The sequence below is a fragment of the Nesoenas mayeri genome (genome assembly GCF_963082525.1).
Source record: "Nesoenas mayeri genome assembly, chromosome: 1".
Taxonomy (NCBI): Eukaryota; Metazoa; Chordata; class Aves; order Columbiformes; family Columbidae; genus Nesoenas; species Nesoenas mayeri.
Window position 1 is genome coordinate 74,895,828 of NC_137541.1, and position 18,923 is coordinate 74,914,750.

Here is an 18,923-nt window from a genome sequence, read left to right on the forward strand (position 1 = left end):
GTGAGGTGGGACCACAAGCTGTGGGCAAAAATAGTCTGTTGTTGTGCTCTTAGACAAAGGGGATGGTTTTATCTCATAGGAAGCAACTAGTTGAGCTAAGTATCCCAGATCTTGCAATCGGCCTCCATAACCCTGAAGAGAAAGCCTTGTTTCTGTTTCTAAGCAGCTAAAGTGAGCAGGTGCAGGTAGGAGATGCTGGTAGCTACAGTGGATATACTGCCCTGCTGGGCAAGAGGCCCATCAGTGGCCTGTCTGCTGGCTCCGTCATCAAGGCCTAGTGGTGAACTGGCATCACACTGGGGGTCCAGGTGGAGAACGTTGATGCTGTTTGGCCAGTGCTGCTGGTGATGCCTCAGAGGTGTGCGCAAGAGGCTTCTGAATGTTTGGGTCCTCCCTGTGTGTGTCCAGGTGTTCTGAGTTTCTTGTTTTCTCTTGCTCATTGCAATGTTCAGGAGGAGAGATGAAGGGCCTATCTTTGAGGCTATAGCATCCTGTTGCCTTCAGTATTTTTCTGCTCAAAACCGTTTTAAAAACAATTAGAGGAACAAGGTTAGTAAGTTTACGTGTAGTTTAATGCATTTAGCTGACACTAGATTGTACAGTGCTTCAAAGTGGTAAGGCACAAATTATGAAAAATATCTAGTCTTAAACATTTCCATGACCAGAAGATAAATATCTGGTGGTTGTGGTGGGGACACATCATAGCACTAAAGCACAGTGTCTTGTGGTAAATGTGAAAGATTCAGGCCCTGATCATGCCTGTCACTGTTAGGACCAGCTTTCTGGAAGTTGTGTTAATATATGGCTGGATTTCTCCCTCTGAACATAATGAAGTTGGAGTCCATGCTTACTTCTGGTAATAGTTAAAATGCTGTTGTCATATAAAATATAATACTGTAATATAGAAAACTAGTACTTTTCAGTCAGCACTATCTTTAGTTTGCCATAAAACCCAGTCAGGTGTACACCCCTTTGTGACTTGCCTAGTGAAGGCATATTTGTTTTAAACAAGTACTCCTTTGTCAACTTGTAATTAGTAAACTAATGTTAGAAGTAGTTCAGCTAAAAATGTAATAAGGCCATAACTTTAGAAAATTCTTGTGGGGAAAAAAAAAATCTTTTTGGCTGAAAACTGTTTATTCAGATTGTTTCTTGTTGCGATTGTCCTTCCAGATACGGTAATTGAGTGCAGAAGCCATGGTTAGCCAAGCTAAATAAGGAACCATCATATAAGTTGCCATTTTGTTGATGTTATACCAGGAAGCAGCTGTAGCTGTTGCCGTACCAGTCGTAAGCAGGAGAGTCACCAACCCCTGAAAGACAGGAAGGTGGTTAGTGCTGGTTTTACTTGTTGCTTTTTCTTGACTAGATAGTCTTTGTGTGGCTCTTTTCACTTAACTCTGGTACTTGTTGGATCCCTCTGTGGGTTAATTATTTCTCAGAAAACCAGACAGAAAAAAAAATATTTATGCTGGGTTATGAGTCAATTTGACTCTTAATACAACAGTCACAAGAAAGGTCACTGCAGCTGTGAGCTGGAGAAGAAGAATAAAATCCCTCTCACCCATACCCTCTTTTTTGTCAGTGGGAAGTGTCGAATTGACTACAAACCCAGTGTGACTTTGAGCAAGTCACTTAGCTAAATAAACCTATCCAGCCTTTTCATGTCATAGACATTGCCTGAAGAGGTGCGGTGTGAATGGATCAGTGATGGATTGCAAAGTCTTCCATTGTTACAGCATTGCACGTATATTTAGAGAATCAGGCACGTATTTTATTTTTCAGGCAAGCTGTTTCTTTTCAGACGGCAGAAAATTAGTCTTCTCTAAAATAGGTGCTGATTAACAGAGTAATGTTATTATAAGCTTCTTATCACTACTGTTTGCCAGAGATACATAGGAATTTTAGTAAGGCATAAATGCTTATGTTTCCTAGTCACACAAAGCTCTTATCAAAGGGTAGCAGAAAGAGCTGCTTGAAATCTAAACATTTAAGGATGTTGTAGATATCTAAATTCTCCCAGGTGGCTGCTGGCATGTGTTAAAGAGAATTTTAGAAAACTACTGCAAGCCATTTTCTCTACTTAGGCTCATTTTCTGGGAGAAAAGATGACACAAAGCTAATGTCTTAGCACCTTGCAAGTGACAGCAGTAGCCTATGATTACAAAATTTACTTTTCCACTTACCCATCCCATTTTGTGAGCTCCAAAAAATACTGGAGTCCAGGCCCAGTTTAATGCCAGCTGCCCTGCATACAGACCCAGAGGAACTACTGATTTTTCGTTGAAGCCCCCCAGTTCTTTCCACACCAGGTAGGAGCCATATCTGGAGAAAGCAAATGTAAGGTGTAATTCAGTATACTGGTTAGGAAGCAACGATACATTCTTGATCAAATGAAATTACTTCAGTGATAGGGTCTAAATTCATTTGGAGAAGTAGATATCCAGGTACTGCTTGGCACAGTAACTACACAGGGTTGATCACCAGCTGTGGAGATCAATAGGGAGAGAGAAAAGTTCCCTATCTTGCCAGAGTTCTCACTTCTGGGTGCAGAAGAGCAGATGACCTACTGCATTTCAGTCTTAAAAGAGAAAGTTGTGTTGAAATGGAAGCAAGTCTAAGATGCAAGGGTAAAAGATAAATCTCAAAATAGTGAGGAAACTATTAATTTTGGTACTGGGAGATGGTGCTTCAAAAATAAATCTAAAAAAAAACCACCAAAGCACCACAATAACAAACACCTTGTTTTTCTTCAGATAACTTTCCAGGGTCATTCTGGGCGCTGTCTACGAATGTGAGGCAGTGAGGAAGGGGGGCATGGGTGGGACAGACCTTGACTGACATCCAGACTGAGCAATGAGAACATTCCATGCAAGCCTTAGTGTCATGCTTCGTATTTAGGGAGAGTCCGGTTTTCCAGCTGGAGAAATCTGTTCCAGTCCTGCTCCATTTCAGTTGAGTTTGATTTGGGGAGTTCCTTTAGTTTGGCCTTTTGCTCTTCTGCCATTTTGCAGTGGCCTCTGGGCCTTTCTGCCTTTTTGGCTTTTTCTCTTACTTCCCCGAAGATCGGCTGTTTGGGACCAGGATGCTCTTTTCCTGGAACTGGCTTATCAGCGTGGCCAAAGTTCACTAGGAATTGCATTAAGCATCACTTATTTTATATTTTATCCTCAGTTTATATATATTAGTAGTACTAGTGGTATATTAGTGTTATTTTGTTATTTTATTAAATTGTGCTTATCTCAATCCACAAATTTCCCCCTTCCCTTTTGATTCTCTCCCCTGTGGGGGCGGGCAGATGGTGCAGTGAGCGAGCAGCTATTGTGGTTTTGATTGCTAGTTTGGGTCAAACCACAACAGGTATCTTGGCAGTTGGATTACGGAGATTATTTTTAAAAAGGGGGAGGTTGGGGTGGGGTGTTTGTCTTTGTAAAAGGCATCAGGACCCAAATCTGTTCCTAAGTGATTTACAGAGCCACACAGTGGACTTACAGTTGTTCGCACATCTAACTTTTACTCCAGACCAAGATCATGATGTACAAATCTGCTAGGAAGCAAAGTGTCAAGAAAGACATGTAAGCTTATTAAATCTTGCTTACAGTTGCTTATTTTAATGGATTACAGAAGAAAAGGCCTGATAATAAATATGATCTTTTCACTGAGCTAGATGTACAGTACATAACTGGGACCATCCACCTCAGAATATTCTGATATTATCAAAGTAATAAGCTGTCACAGTTTGGATTTTTAAAATATTTAACTTGATATTCAGGTTTATGATGAGGAATCCAGAAACAGGATTACAAATTGTGCAGTCAGCTTGAAGGAAGCCCTTCCCAGGAAAGCCACTCTGCTCTTGTCTCTCTGATAAAAGCATTTTTTTTTATTCACAGGACAGCAATGATGTGATTCAAATGCTAACTCTTGGAATATACAAGAGTAGAGAGCAATTTTTAAAAGTGTACTCTGTAAGAGGAGAAAGAAAACAAAATACTGGCAGGAAAGGAGGGACAGTGCATAAGGCTAAAAATTACAAGGCTTTTTCTGGAAAGAAAATAAAACCAAAATGAGAGAATGCGCAAGAGCCAGTTTAGCATTCAGATACAGTTTCAGACATTGTATCATTCCCATACTTTGCAATAGGTGGTGTGGTATTTAAGATAACCTGCAGGATAACTGTGTAATGTTAACTTGGGAAATATTTGGTCTTTCTGAAACTACATAGTTAAGCCAGTGCTATATACCAGTTACACATCACTTTAAGATGTACTGTGATGATGGAAGAAATGGGAGGTGTAAGCCATAAAAGGCATACTGCGGCCTAAAAACTATCACTATTGGATTAGCAACAATGGGTATTTGATAGCGAGGAAAAGCATGCTGAATCTTGGTATGTAGCTAGTTCTGAATGACCAAGTGCAGAAGGGACACAAAGCATCACTTCGTGCCTGAGGGCTGTGCTGACCTCTGTGGCTCTAGAAGCAGCAAAGCTCACCAGAGTTAACATAAAAGCACGTCTTGTTGGGTGGACGGCTTTCAGAGCAGTCTGGGAGGAGTATCAAAACTGCCCAAACAACCTCCTGAGACAACCTGCCTCTATAAGTATTTTTGCTACATCTTATTAAAATTAACAGCTGGCAAAATACAGTATTATTAAACTTGTACGGTTCCTGTGGGAATGGTGTTTGGCCTTGTCATTCCTTGTTCATTTGGCAGTAATTTCTGTGCTCTCAAGTAGTTTAAACTAGTTAAATAAGGAGGCAGTGGATGCTTCAAACATGGACAGTTTAACAGCCTCGCAGTTTTATTTGAAAGGACATGTATATTTCAATGTTGGTTTCTTTTAATTGAGCTCTGTTGGAACTCTGAGTTTTGTCCCAATCCCCCTCCTCTCTTTCTCTGTTTTCCTAGAACTACTGCAGGACATCCGCACAAGAAATCCCAGTGCTGCCTTGCTTCATCACTGCCAGCTTGGCAGGTCTTCCCCTCAGAATGAATGAGAAAAGCACATCAATGGTAGCTTTTCAAACCCTTGCTTTTGATGTGAATACTTGTGCATACAAAATGTCCTATCAAACCCACACACAACTCCCAAAACATGTTTTTACCTGTTAAACAAGCAGCTTGACACAGTTTCTTACAAACATACAGCCAGGAACACAACAATAGTTCTCTGGTCCAGCATTATACGATAAGCAACTTTGAGGTAAGATAAGTGCCGTAATACAATGTGAAAAACATACCCCATAGATGTATAGAGAGTTCCCCAAACGGGAGCAAACACCCAGTTAGGTGGACACCAGGATGGCTTCTGTAGAGATTGGTACCACACTGGGATTTCCTTTTTGGTTATCCTGCTTCCTAAAATTCCTCCTGCATGGGGCAGGAGTGTGAAACCCACTGCTGGGGCCCAGGCTGATACCACTTCCATTGAGACAGTGAATCTGAAACAAACCCAAACACAGTGATTGGCAGAGCGATTTTTAAATGCAACTACAAAAATATTCCATTTTTAGCTGATTTGATAAATATATCCAGGTGTAGGATCTGATCTGCAGCCTAGTCCAGAAAGACCGCAGCTGAAATGAATGGATCTGGTACGAGGTTCGCTGGACAATACCCACCCCCATAAAGAAACTTGTCATTTACATTTGGTGGGGTTGGTTGCTGAGGTCTTTACTTCTCTCTCAGCTCTGTGCAGTAAGATTACTCAATCCTACCTACAGAGATAATTCTCACCCATAAGTATGCCAGAGGAATAAAGCAGTTTTCTATTATATGAACTCCACCGGGAGTGGGGGGTGATAGGAAGCTCTAAGTGTGTATTTCTGTAGTGACCAGGAGGTCCATTCACTCAATGGAATGGTGTAGTCAGAAGTAAGAAAACAGTGTGTGCTTTCCTGTGCACAAGCAAAAAGAAACCAAAACCAGAGATGCTCAATGGTTAGTAAGAGTGATCTGAATTAGTAGCAGACACTTGAGAAGCTACCTTGGAAAATAACCAGGGAAGACAATGAGAAGATAAGCACTTAAATGATGTTTTGGTAAATGAGGGAGGAGATCTTGATGGATAAATGGGGAGTACGCCTGTGGCTTCTTCATCAAGCCTTCAATCAGTTGCAGCAATCGTAGCTGCCAAGCCCATGAAGTGTACTAGATTAAATTGCCTACAGAAGTAACACTAAGCGATGGTAGGCCGCACTGCTTTAGTTAAGAGTACAGGCAGCAGTAAAAAAAGGACACAAGTAAGTGGGAAAAAGCTTCATTACAGGTTTTCTGGCCAAAAGCCAAATGCTACAGAAGAGCTGTGTTTAGCTTGCTAAAATGTGAACAGATCAGAGGTATGATAAAAAAGGGCAGAACCGCCAAAATGCGTCATTTTTTTTTTTCAAATCTACAGTAGGCAAATACGCCTAATTCCTGTTCATCTGTTGTACAGGAGGTGGAGACAGCATGAAGGAATCATCAGAGAGGCTGCGGTGGGCTCATAAAGCAGCAGGGAAAGCAAATGTGGAAGCCCCAGGAGTTAAAGTGAGGTTTTAGAGCAACCAGCATTTCTGAGGCTTATCAAAGAAAAGTGCCCTATTGACTTGGCTGTTGTCTTAGCCTATGTTTAAAAGTTTTTACTGCTGTAGTTATGACTGCTGGGATGAGGAGGCAGGGAGTGGGGAAAAGGAAATCCCACTTGTACCAGATGTGCTTAAACTGATAGGAAATGACGCACGGATGACGTTGCACTGTCGTGGTTCTGGTACAGTGGATTTCTGTTTGGAGAACAGGTATAAGCTTGGCCAGCCACAGGAGTTTTCCCTCATTATGGCTCGTGTCCCTGTACTCAGGAGTCTGCCCATACAGTTATGCAGGTTTAATGAAGATATATCAGGGGTTGCGACCACTAGCCAGATGGCATGGGGTCAAGAAAAATCCTGGTGATAGAGCAGAATTTTGAAGGCAAAACAGCGTGGAAGAACTGGTAAAGCATAGAGGATTAGAAGGTTGCAAGGAGTAAACAAGAAAGGGCATGTAGGCAGCTGGGCTGTGGGCATGCCTCAGGGGAGAGTCGTGGGAGGGATGAGTAGGAATGCACACAAAAAAAGCAGCAGACAAAGCAGTACAACAAAGTCAAAACCAGAACAAAACAACAAGTAAGCGAAAGAAAAAATAAGCAGGGAAGAATTCAGAACTAGGGCTGAGGAGAAGTGGGAGAACCACGTGCTAGTCTGCTGGAGCAGTATCAATTAGGTCTTGGGTGGAGGATGGACAAGGAAGGGAAGAAAAAATATGCATAGTTCATTGCTGTAGTCACTGCTGCCATGCTTCCTGCTGAATGGATTCTACTTGCTGTTTACCAGGGAGCATCTTAAATGGAGTGGAGGAGTTGACAGGCGCTCCCATGCCCAGATCTGTATCACTGCTTCCTGGAGGGAGCAGGCTGCCAGCTGCACTGTATACTACTTGTCACCCATGCTGCCAGCCCAGCATGAAAGGCTCTGCTTTTACTGGGATAGGAACAAATCGCGATGTGCAGAAGCAGCAAGGTATAGTGGGAACAAGAGCTCCAAGCACAATGCTTCTACCTTGCTTGCCTTCAGATAAGTAATGCCCAAAGCTTTAATAGAAATATAAAGTTACTGTTATAATATCTCACTAATTCTTAACCCTGTCCCTCTTGCTTTGCCTTCAGAGAGAACACTAGGCTTAGTTCTCTACACATGCTGTAAAGTGTTGGCCATCTCTGTAGCTCCAGTGTGGCTGTCAAATGCTAATATTTGTTTTAAAAGTGATAAGCAAGGACCCAAAGGAGTTCATGCTCTGTTTGGATGTGACAATATCAGGGTGGTTTCCTGCAGGTATTCAGCAACTGGAGTTCGTCAGGGGTTCTGTCAACTTCTCACCGGGAAATAAAAGTCTGAAAGTGTTCTGCAAGCTGAAAGTGCTAAATGCTATCAAATCAGAAAAGTACTGCTCTGCTGCAGTCATTAGTGAATAAATGATGTAGCTACACGTCTGTCCCTCTCTGTGTTGGAGGAAGAATGCTGAAGTAGTTCTTAAGGGACAAGAGAAAGAAAATCAGGCAGGAAAACAAATGAGAAAGGCACAAAGGAAAGAAACAGGGAAACCAAAGCCATATGTGCACAGGAAGGGTGAAGAAATGGAAGTGAAGAGATTGAACATACTGGTTTGAATTTAATGTTGGTGTCCCAGTGTTTTGACTACTATTACTACTAATTGTGTACTATATTTTCCAGTTGTATTTCTCAGGAAGCATGGCAAAATACTCTCTTGCATAGTACCAAGGGGAACAGGGAACAAAGCAATTTATCAAGATCAGAATGTGCTGGTAGGCTCAGCCAAGTAGACCACAGATGCCCATCAGCAATCGGAGTTCCTCTATTTTAATTCCCACAAAATGAAATACTAGTATTGATTTCCCATAAAAAACAGTAGCTAATTCAGGGAGCAGCACTAGCTGATTTTTGGAAGAAGTCACGTCCATCTTCCTCTGGTTACTTGGTGTAGATCTCTGGTGAGAGTGAGTGAAAGGCAGGGATGTGCTAGAGAGCTGGTGTGTTTGGTTAGTGCTGTAGCATTCATTTGGTTAGTTCGTGTCACACAAGATCTGTGCAACTTTTATCAAGCGCCCAGTGCATTTTTGTAAACACAGAGAATATAAAGGATTATCAGCCTTGATTTCCTTTTGGGGTAGAGCTGATAATCCTGAAATTACTAGGTGATAACTTAGATGGCAACAGGCTTGCTAACACAGCCCTTCTGCCTGCATCTGTATTACACAACCTAGAAATAATTACTACTTTCCTAATCATATCCCAGCTCCACTTCAGGGTGAGATCTGGTTGCACAACATCCTTTCAGCCTGATTTTCATACTGAAGAAACCCCTATGTCTGTGGATGATATCTGCAGTGTGCCCAGCAGATATCTGCCTCTAAGAACCACCACAGTTGGAAATCTTTTCTCCACACACACACTTAACTTGTTTAGTTCTGTTTCCACCTCTTATCTCTCCCCTGCAACACTGACTTCATCATCCTGCCCATTTTCTGTTTAGCCCTAGTCTGACAGCAGTGCAGTGAGGGCTGCAGCAGGCCAGGTTTTTTTTTTACAAACTTGTTAAAATAATTTTTCTGGGTATTCAAAATAGCAGACTTGCCCAAAGCTGGCTCCAGCTACATAAAGCAACAGGAGAAATAAAGGGGAAAAAAAATCCAGTACTGCAACTTGCTGCCTAATGGGCTCCACTCTTTTTGCAGGTTGTTTCTCTGTGGTGGTGTGTCATGCGGAAAATGAAACAGAGCTTTTTCTGTGTCCTCTCTTTCTGGAAAAGACAAAGCACACCCAAAAAAAAGGGATGGGGTGCTGGGGCAGGGAAGACTAGATGTATCATGACATAAGAGCTAGTGTGCTTCAGCCTGATGAACTGAACCACTTGCTGCTTCAAGCAGGTCTCTGAAAGGCAGGTGGTCCTTTCCCCTTCTCCAAGCAGGGCGAGTTCAGTCAGTGGGAAGGAGAAGGAAGGACAGGACAACAGCTTTCATTACACTTTCTTATATCCCTGTCTTGATAAATCTCTGATTATTTTCTCTCTTGTGTAGCTTAGTGCTGGCTACCCAGTCACATAGGGCTTCAATTACAGCTATCACATTAAAAACACAAAGGAAAAAATCTCTCAGCGGAGCAGCATCACCCATGTGGTTCTGGGGTTCCTAGTCCTGGATGTTTTGAGGTAGATTGACAAAGCTGTGAAAGTTCTGGAGGTCAGGGGGGTCCCCCAGGATTTACATTCTCCCTCTGATCTTCTGCAGTGTATTTTTTTGAGGGCAGATAAGGTTCTACCTGGGTCTGAGAGGCAGCATGCAAATTTCCTGGGGAATAGGCTCCTTCCTGAGATAGCCCACTGAAGAATTCAAGTGTGCATACTTAATTTATATTGATAAACTATTTACCTCTGTGGTGAGTTTAAATCCTGGGAAACCACAACACTAAAAACAAAGCTGTATCGCTGTCTGTGATACAGGATACAGCTACCATAAAAAAGCAGTCTTATCTTTGTTATCTAGCTTCAAGTAATAGAGACGTGTAAAACAATATATATATTTTATAGTAGAAATACAAGATAAATAACAAATAAGTGTATGTTATATGTTTATAATATGTATTTATAACTAAAAATAGAAAATATGGTACTAATTTTAAGGATATAAAGTGAGGTGTACTCATCAGGTTTAAAGACAACAAATCTCGCTGCTCAGATTACACTTCTTTTAAAATGGCAGAGCACAAGTTGTGCAAATAAATCCATGATTTACTGAAGATTCACATACTGGGAATTGACATGTATGCTAGAACAAATTCTTCCCAGGTGACAACTTGTCATTCACCACTCAATCTGTTCTAATTTTTCCTGTGTATATTTGTATAAAACCCGCTGCGCACAGTGTACTTTAAAGGCCAAATATCCCTTAGACTACCTTTCTTCCAAGCGGGTACCCACCCTCCTGCTGTAGGTGTTTCTTCTTCTTTGTCCCCCCGCTTAGAAAGTGTAATCTGTATCCATTCTTAAAACAACTAAATTTCTCTTGGATATTTCTAGTTTAAGTGCTGCCTAGGCCTGACTCTTCAGCTTGCCAGATATTCTTTTAACAGGGTAAAGTGCAACAAGTGCCACATCTGAGAGATGCTTTAATAGCAGCAGGACGTTCATCGGCTTCAACACTGGTAAGTCACAAGTGCTTACAAACAGTCTGCACCCTTTACAGCAAACCAAAGATAAAATGGTAGCGCTGAGGTGCACTCGCAGCCACAGCATTACTACTGGTTTGCGGGAACGGGGCTTTGCCTCAAACGTGAAGGTCACAACTGTGACTCTTGCCAGGGCTTGACTGGCATGCAGTAGGGTGAACTGTAATCACAGAATGATAGAGTAGTTTGGGTTGGAAGGGACCTTCAAAGGTCATCTAGTCCGACTCCCCTGCAATGAGCAGGGACATCTGCAACTAGATCAGGTTTCTCAGAGCCCCGTCCAGCCTGGCCTGGAATGTCTCCAGGGATGGGGCATCGACCACCTCTCTGGGCAACCTGGGCCAGTGTTTCACCACCCTCATTGTAAAAAATTTCTTCCTCATGTCTGGCCTGAATCTCCCATCTCTTAGTTTAAAACCATCACCCCTTGTTCTGTCACAACAGGCCCTGCTAAAAAGTCTGTCCCCATCTTTCTTACAAAGCCCTTTTAAGTACTGAAAAGCCACAATAAGGTCTCCAGAGCCTTCTCTTCTCCAAGTGGAGTGCCAAATGGGTGCCCTTTGCTGAGGGGGCTGGTGGGGCAGGTGGTAGCAGGGGTGCCTGAAAGCTCTAGTGCATGAGCTGAATGCTACGAGAGCAGCAGTTACTACAAGATTTCACTAAGGTACCATTATACCTCAGCCGGCCCAGCTGGTAACTTGCCACCCAGCATCTTCTCTTGGCTTAGCACAAGCAGGTAGAGGCCACCATGGAGTGACGTGTAGTCATATATAACATATATTACTGCCTATATATTTCAGCTAACTTGAGAAGCTCACTGACTTTTCCAAGTATTTTACTTGGAGGCTGACAAAAACGGAGGAAATCCTATTACAGAGCAGCAGAGGACACAGATTAGAAAAGTGAGCAGAATCTGCTCACAGTGATCCTTTTGTATCGGTCTGAATAGAAAGTCAACAGAATTTCTTGCTATTCTGATCCATTTTCCTTCTCCTGAGTTAACCTCATACAATCTCATTTATTACTGCTCCGTGAGGTCTGACTTGCTGCTTGATACCATTTCACAACCTTAAGTGATGCAAAGTCGTTACACAACTACAACTTTGGCAGGGCAACATTCACTTTTATTTTTTTTTAAAATGATCCTACCATTGAATGCTCAAATTAGTAAAGTGTATTTTGTCCTGATTTATAAGCATTACTGGGAAATTCAGAAGGGGGTAAAAAACAACAAAACAACACAACACACAAGTCCTTTCTTTCGCCCTTAAAGAAATATCCAATTCAGAGCAAATTACAGCGATACTGAAAGAAAATACCTTTAGTTAAACAGCAGCCTGAAATAATCTTCACCCGAGTGCACAGTGTAAGCAGGCATTGTGTGGGAAGGCAGAACTGCAGGTCCCCGTGGGACCCGAGGAGTGAGAAGTGTGGGATCTGCTCGTCAGTTGCCCTGCCTGCCTGAGAGCCGCCGAGCCGCCGGCGTGCACAGCTGGACAGCTGTGAACCACTGGAAAACTCAGATGCAAACGCAAAGCTAATAATAAGATTCGGCAGGCAGGGCACGCAGGGCTCTCGCCGGCTGCGCTGCGCTCGCCACCGGACGCCCCGCTCACACTCCTCCGCCCGGCGCCGGGGGCGGCGAGGGCCACCCGCGTTGGTGGCGGCGGGGTCCCGGCGACGGCGCTGCTCCAAGAGCCACCGGGACCCACACTGGGACTGCCCGGGGTGAGGCGGCCCCGGCGGACGGGCGGGCCCGGGACGCGACCGCAGGGTCTCTGTGGTGGCTCTACGGGACCCACCCGGGGCTGCACCGCCCGGCGGGCTCTCCCGTCCCGTCCCGTCCCGTCCCGTCCCGTCCCGCGGGGGGCACAGGGCACCCCGGCATTACCTCCGCTCCCGCGCTGCCGCCGCCCGTCGCGCCCGCTCTGCCGTGAGGCGGCGGTGCCCGCCCCCAGGACCGCCCGGGCCCCTCCTGCCGCCGGGCCCGCCCCGAGGAGGGCAGCGGCGGCCCCGGGCGGGAGGAGCGGCGCGGCGCGGGCCGGGCGCAGGGCAGCGGGCGCGGCTGGGAGCGGCGGGGGCCGGCCGGCCGATCGCCCTCCCTTTCCCCCTCCCGGCGCCCGGCGGGGGAGCGGTTGTCCGCGGGGGCCGCCCGGTTCCCGTGGCAACGCGGGGCGCGGCGGCGCAGGCGGCCGGGCGGCGGCCATGGGCAGCTGGGCCGCGGCGACATGGCGGCTTGGTGGCTCCAGCGTGCGCGGCGGCCTCCGCGCCGTACCGCGGCGGCGGGGCAGTTCCCGGCCCGGCGGTGGGGACCGGGCGGCGATCCTGAGCGACCTGCTGCAGAGCTCGGTGGAGGCCGAGGAGCCGGGCGCGGAGGCGGCGAGGCGGGAGCCGCGGTCCCCCCGGGAGGGCACGGTGCTGCTCTTCCCCGGGCAGGGCAGCCAGTTCGTGGGGATGGGCCGCGGGCTGCTGCAGTTCCCCGGCGTGCGGGACATGTACCGCCTGGCCGAGAGGGTGCTGGGCTACGACCTGCTCTCCCTCTGCCTGGAGGGGCCGCAGGGCGAGCTGGACCGCACCCGGCACTGCCAGCCCGCCGTGTTCGTCGCCTCCCTGGCCGCCGTGGAGAAGCTCAACCACCAGCAGCCTAAAGTGAGGGGCGGGGAGGCCGCGCCGGGCCCGGCCGGGCGGCTGCGAGGCGGCTCCGCATGGCCCGGGCGCCCGGCGGGACGAGAGGACGGGGTGCCGGGCGGCGCCCCGGGCGGCCCTCTGCCCGCGGGAGGGGGCTGATACTTGGGCTCGGGTGTGTGTCCGTGCAGGTGGTGGAGAGCTGCGTGGCGGCGGCGGGATACAGCGTGGGGGAGTTCGCGGCGCTGGTCTTCGCTGGAGCCCTGGACTTCGCCGAAGGTGCCCGGGGAACGTGCTGAACCCCTTAGGCCAGGGCTGTGCAGCTCATTGTCACCGGGGGCCGCATCAGCCTCGCCGTTGCCTTCAAAGGGCCGAGTGTAATTTCAGGACTGTATAAATGTAGGAGTAGTTACATTTACACAGTCCTCAAATTACACTCGGCCCTTTGCAAGCGACTGCGAGTTTGATGTGGCCCCCGGTGAAAATCAGCTCGACACCCCTGCTCTAGTAAAATCTCCCACCCCTGCCCCGTGCTTTTCCCAAAGCATCGCCTGTTACCACTGTTTCCCTCCTGTTTTGCTGTTTGTTTTAAAAAGAGGATCAATTTTACTTCCTATTTCCACTGTTCACTTTAATATGTGTAACACGGCATTAAAAGCATTGACGTTGCATGAGAGTAAACAGCCACCCTTTCTTGTGCGCAGGTGCGAGGCGCCTTCAACGGGGTTTTCTCCAGGCTTATGTTTACTGAGCATCTCTGTTTCTCTCCTTAGCGCTGTATGCGGTGAAAGTGCGCGCCGAAGCCATGCAAAAGGCGTCGGAAGCTGTCCCCAGCGGAATGCTATCGGTTGTCGGTCGGCGGGAGGCAAATTATAAATTTGCCTGCTTGGAAGCCCGTAAACACTGTGAATCACTGGGTATAGAAAACCCCGTATGCGAAATCTCAAATTATTTGTTTCCCAACAGCAGAGTCATTGCAGGACACTTGCAGGTATTGCTTCAGAATAACTACCCGTTTGGTTCAATTTAACATTTCCTTTGTTTTTAACCTTGTACTTTGTCCTCATGTGTGTAAATTATGTGCGGCCTTAGTTTGTCCAAACAAAAGTATTTGATCTGTGGGGTTTTTTTCCAGCATGTGCTCAGTGTTTGGGTAGGGAGAGGGATCCCTTTATCACAATAAGTCTGGTAAGGTGGTTCTTGCGGGGTGACTGAGTAAACATTTGTTGTACAGGGCTCTCACTTCTCTCTCTCTTTTATAGGCTTTGGAGTTTTTGCAGGACAATGCCCGAAAATATTATTTTACACGTGCAAAAATGCTTCCGGTCAGTGGGGCTTTTCATACCAGACTTATGGAACCAGCAGTAGAGCCACTGGCTGAAGTCCTAAAATCGATTGAGATTCAGAAACCACTGGTCTCTGTCTATTCCAATGTTGATGGCAAAAAGTACATGCACTCAAAGCATATTCAGAAGCTGTTAGTGAAGCAGGTGGTGTCACCTGTTATGTGGGAACAGACCATGCATTCTGTATACGAACGAAAGCAAGGAACAGAATTTCCGTACACGTACGAAGTGGGGCCCGGGAAGCAACTAGGAACCATTCTCAAAAATTGTAATTTAAAGGCCTGGAAACAATATAAGCATGTCGATGTTCTGGAAGATGAGGAAGCAACAGAGACCTAAGTGGCCTGTTGAGAAAAATCCATGCAACTTGGTTTCTTTCTGCCTAATTTAAAAATAACTTTGTGCTTCCAAAGAGGAAGGTTTAAAACATTCATGGCTTCTCACGATGAAAAGAACACCGTGCTAATCACAACGAACATTTTCCTTCCCCGTGTGCCTCAGGTGTGGAAGGGGAGAGCAGAGTCTGGCTCTTCCATCTTTGTCAGGACTGCAAAACTGCCAATAAACATGCCAAATAGCCTGTTTGGCCTCAATCCTGCAAGCAACTTCCACTCTCTTACTTTTTATTCCATTTTTAAAGAATTTGGAGGGGGTGTGGATTCAAGTTAAAGTCAGTAGCTTCAGCTGTCTGGTGCCGGGATCTTCCACATGGATACAGCGGCAGAACCAGGCTGTTGGCTCCGAATTATGGGGGCTCTGGGCTGGGTCTGAGGGTGCGTTTAGAGAATCCGTCTGGTTGATGCGGCTGTCGGTATGTTGGTGATCCTGTTTCCTAACTCGCCTGACTTGTGGGATGTTCATCTGTGCAAAATTCTTCTTTGTCCACATTACCAGGCAGCAGCAGGGTAAGGCAGAAGTTGTTATTAGGAACATAATTTTCTTAAGGTTAACCTATAAATAAAGTATAAAGCTTTTCTTGACATTTTTAACGCTGTGGAGTGCATTATTTCTGGCTTGTAGTCCACAGGTGGATGGAAGTAACTTTCCCTCCACCTGTTTGGTGTTGTGATGCTTGTGCTAAGTTACTGAAGGGAGAAGAAATGTTTCACTGAATGAAGTTGACCAAAATTCCCAGCCTCCCCAGAGGTGCAGGGATTTCACCGACCTCTGAGGCTGCGTAGGCTGAAGCAGCCCTTTGGATGGCTTTTCTTGACAGAGAAGAAAACAGCAGCGCTGGAAACTTTGCAGAAAGACCTTTTTGGGGGCACCTTTGGACAGGGTGAACCTTGTGGCAGCAGAGTGCTGGGGAGAAGGATTTGAATGCTGGTATTTCAGTTGTCTCTGTGTTTTTCACTGTTCGGCCAGCTTGTACATCTCCCAAAAGCAGATGAGCTGGAGAGGAGCGGGTTGTCCTGAGCCCTCCTGTGAGGAGCTTCCCAGTTCCCTTGTCAGCACCGGCTCTGGTTGGATGGGTGGCAGGTCCCTGGGCTGGCTGGCGGTGGGGGCAGTTTGTGCTAATTCTTACCGCGGATTCTATTCACTTTGTGTTTCGTTTCGTTGGTGTGAATGCATTTTATATTCAGCACCTTCCTTCACTCCCGACAGGGTTCAAAGTGGCGCTCGGAACGGCTTTAGCACCAACTCTGTGCATTTGGATTCGATAACCCACCCTCGGCTTATTAAAATAGGTTCAGTCATGTTAGAACATAGTGCTGCCCGTGCAAGATACCTGCAGGGTGTGCAGAAACCGTGTGCTGGCTTTATTTGCTCTTTGTCTGTAGGGGGTACTGGAAGCTTTAGGAAATCAAAGAGAACAGTATTTGCTGGGGGATCATGTACAAACAAGCAGGAAGATGTTATATTGTGTATATTATAGCATGACCATAAGCTTCAACTGGACTCTAGCTTTTTTCTTTATTTTATTTTTGGTATTTTAATGGTCTATTTAACAGATCTATAGGAAAAGCTTAAGGTATATGACTTAAATGACCATGCACATCTTCAATAGTTTATTATGAATTTGAGAATAATTTCCAATTACAGTATTAATCATTTTGTAATTTCACATTTCCAAATGGGAAAATGAATTAAAAGTACTGGCCTCAATTATGGTTGCTGAGTGGAGTGTATCATAAAAAGGTTCTTTTGTGAGCTGAAATTGGCTCACATTGCCTTTACAATTCCACTTTTGGCATGTGCAAACATTAGCGATTAGTAAAATACAGAAGAATTTGTCATCTTAACCACTGGACTATTACAGGCTGCCAGTTAAGGGTTGGGTTTATTGGAAAGAAAATCATTTCAGTGAAGGCTCCTGCGTTACAGGTAAGGTGTTAATTATTCTGTAAAGCAAACCAAAGTCATCACCAGGTGGATACAATATCTCAGACAAATCACGTTCATATTGTTAAACGCTGATTTATGTGCTGTGTTCGAAGTTTCATCTTGTAAGATGTGTTTGAAGTCTTACGTCTTGTAAGACCAAACACAATGTTAGTGACTTTGAAACTAGTTTTTATGATAGTTGGAACTGAGCATGAAGTGTTGGTGGCACTCATTTTGGGTTCAGTCTAGTGCTTTATAGTTTATGTACTTTTAAAAAAAATTATTTAACTTTTTTTGTGGAAACTTTGGAGACCTGTTTTCTATTTGGATTGTTTTTACCAGAAAGATATATTTTTATTTCCTCATTTCCCTTTGTTGCACACTTTGCCTGGGATCTTTGGGAGAATCATGCTAAAAAAATCTCTGCTTGCAAGTGCAGAGCATCAGAAAACCTGTGCACCTTAGAATCATAGAATGATTTTGGTTGGAAGAGACCCTCAGGCTCACCGAGTCCAACTGTGACCTAACTCTGGCACTAAACCATGTCCCTAAGAACCTCATCTACACATCTTTAAAACACCTCCATGGATGGTGACTCCACCACTTCCCTGGGCAGCCTGTTCCAGTGCCTGACAACCCTTTCCATGAAGAAATGTTTCCTAATATCCAATCTGAACCTCTCCTGGCACAACTTGAGGCCATTTCCTCTTGTCCTATCACTTGCTACTTGGGAGAAGAGACCAACACTCTCCATGCTACAACCTCCCTTCAGGGATTTGTAGACAGCGGCTGCAGAGCGCTGGAGCGATGCCTGTATCCTAAGAGCATCCCACTCTTGCGGGCCCCTTTTAATTAGCGGGAAGAAGGCGCTGCAGCCACCGCTGGGTGTTCGCTTTGCTTCTGCGCAGTGGTTGAGCCTGAGCCAAGGCAGCAGGTCAGGTGTTGCTGAGGCTGCTCCTCACCAAGCCTCGCGTCTTGAAGACCAAGTGCCAAGTGGTACTGTACTCTTGTGCCGATGCCGCAGTTTGTATCAGCTAAAAAAGCGTGATGGGCATCTTCATCTCTGCATTGAGAGCGTTCAGGGCTTTCTCTCGTGTGGTGCCTTGCAGAACAATTTTGGTGCGTGGCTGTAAATGAGCGGGAGGGCATCTTGTGTGCTGTAAGACTTGTTGGTGGATGGCAGCATGGTGAGTAATTAAGGATCCTGGATCTTAGTACTGTTGTTTACATTTCTTTTATGTGCTTACTCATCTATCCCTTCTGCTTCTGGAAACAATGTTTAAGATGTGAAAAGTCGGCACGCTGTTTCTTCACCTAGGAACAAGCAGAAACAAGATGTGGAAAAAAATCAAGTGCCGTAAACTCTGTCACATGAGGAAGTGTGAAGTAAAAATAAAAATAAATAAGAATTAAATTTGGGTCTCCTGAGTCACAGCGCGGAGCCTTAACTAAAGGGCTCTTTGTTGAGCTCCAGGGGTAAGAGGGGAGCCTGGTAATTACTGCTCACCAAATGACCCAGTTTGTGCTAATTCTTGTTGCGGATTCTATTCACTTTGTGTTTCATTTTGTTGGTGTGACTGCATTTTATACTCCTTGAGACTGTGTTTTGTTCCATACATACTGGATGCTGAAGTTCCCCTCTTGTGATTCAAAATGTTGCGTTATTGCTCGCAAGAGTGTGAAAAAGCGGATTCGTCCCACGCAGCTCTCAGATGGAAGAGGCAGCAGTTTCCCATTTATCATTGCTCCCCTGTGCGTAAAGATTACTTATCCAGAAATAACTGAAATTATTCTGCAGTGGTAAAAGTGATTCAGCCGGGGAGAATTAAATTTTTGGCAGCTGGTACTTTCATTACACGTGCATAGA

The 18,923-nt window shown here is 45.6% G+C and overlaps 2 protein-coding genes across 2 annotated transcripts; one reads left to right on the forward strand and one right to left on the reverse strand.

The window, feature by feature from the left end:
* Positions 1-448: 448 nt before the first annotated feature.
* On the reverse strand, positions 449-12,699 carry TSPO (translocator protein). The gene is made up of 4 exons (XM_080363862.1): positions 12,652-12,699; positions 5,244-5,444; positions 2,187-2,325; positions 449-1,313 (listed from the first exon to the last, which is right to left on the reverse strand). The coding sequence occupies exons 2-4, from the start codon at positions 5,429-5,431 to the stop codon at positions 1,137-1,139; spliced, it is 504 nt and encodes a 167-aa protein (XP_080219988.1). The 5' UTR covers positions 5,432-5,444; positions 12,652-12,699; the 3' UTR covers positions 449-1,136.
* On the forward strand, positions 12,317-15,652 carry MCAT (malonyl-CoA-acyl carrier protein transacylase). Its single transcript, XM_080363861.1, has 4 exons — positions 12,317-13,409; positions 13,577-13,664; positions 14,159-14,376; positions 14,648-15,652. The coding sequence occupies exons 1-4, from the start codon at positions 12,966-12,968 to the stop codon at positions 15,068-15,070; spliced, it is 1,173 nt and encodes a 390-aa protein (XP_080219987.1). The 5' UTR covers positions 12,317-12,965; the 3' UTR covers positions 15,071-15,652.
* The last annotated feature ends 3,271 nt before the right edge of the window (positions 15,653-18,923 follow it).

Excerpts from the sequence above, each read along its gene's own strand:
- TSPO (XM_080363862.1), bottom strand. The coding sequence starts at position 5,431 with ATGGAAGTGGTATCAGCCTGGGCCCCAGCAGTGGGTTTCACACTCCTG. Across the intron at positions 2,326-5,243 it reads ACTCTCTATACATCTATGGG|ATATGGCTCCTACCTGGTGT; the intron begins GTATGTTTTTCA and ends TGCTTTCTCCAG. Across the intron at positions 1,314-2,186 it reads GAGCTCACAAAATGGGATGG|GGGTTGGTGACTCTCCTGCT; the intron begins GTAAGTGGAAAA and ends CCTGTCTTTCAG.
- MCAT (XM_080363861.1), top strand. The coding sequence starts at position 12,966 with ATGGGCAGCTGGGCCGCGGCGACATGGCGGCTTGGTGGCTCCAGCGTG. Across the intron at positions 13,410-13,576 it reads TCAACCACCAGCAGCCTAAA|GTGGTGGAGAGCTGCGTGGC; the intron begins GTGAGGGGCGGG and ends GTGTCCGTGCAG. Across the intron at positions 13,665-14,158 it reads AGCCCTGGACTTCGCCGAAG|CGCTGTATGCGGTGAAAGTG; the intron begins GTGCCCGGGGAA and ends TTCTCTCCTTAG.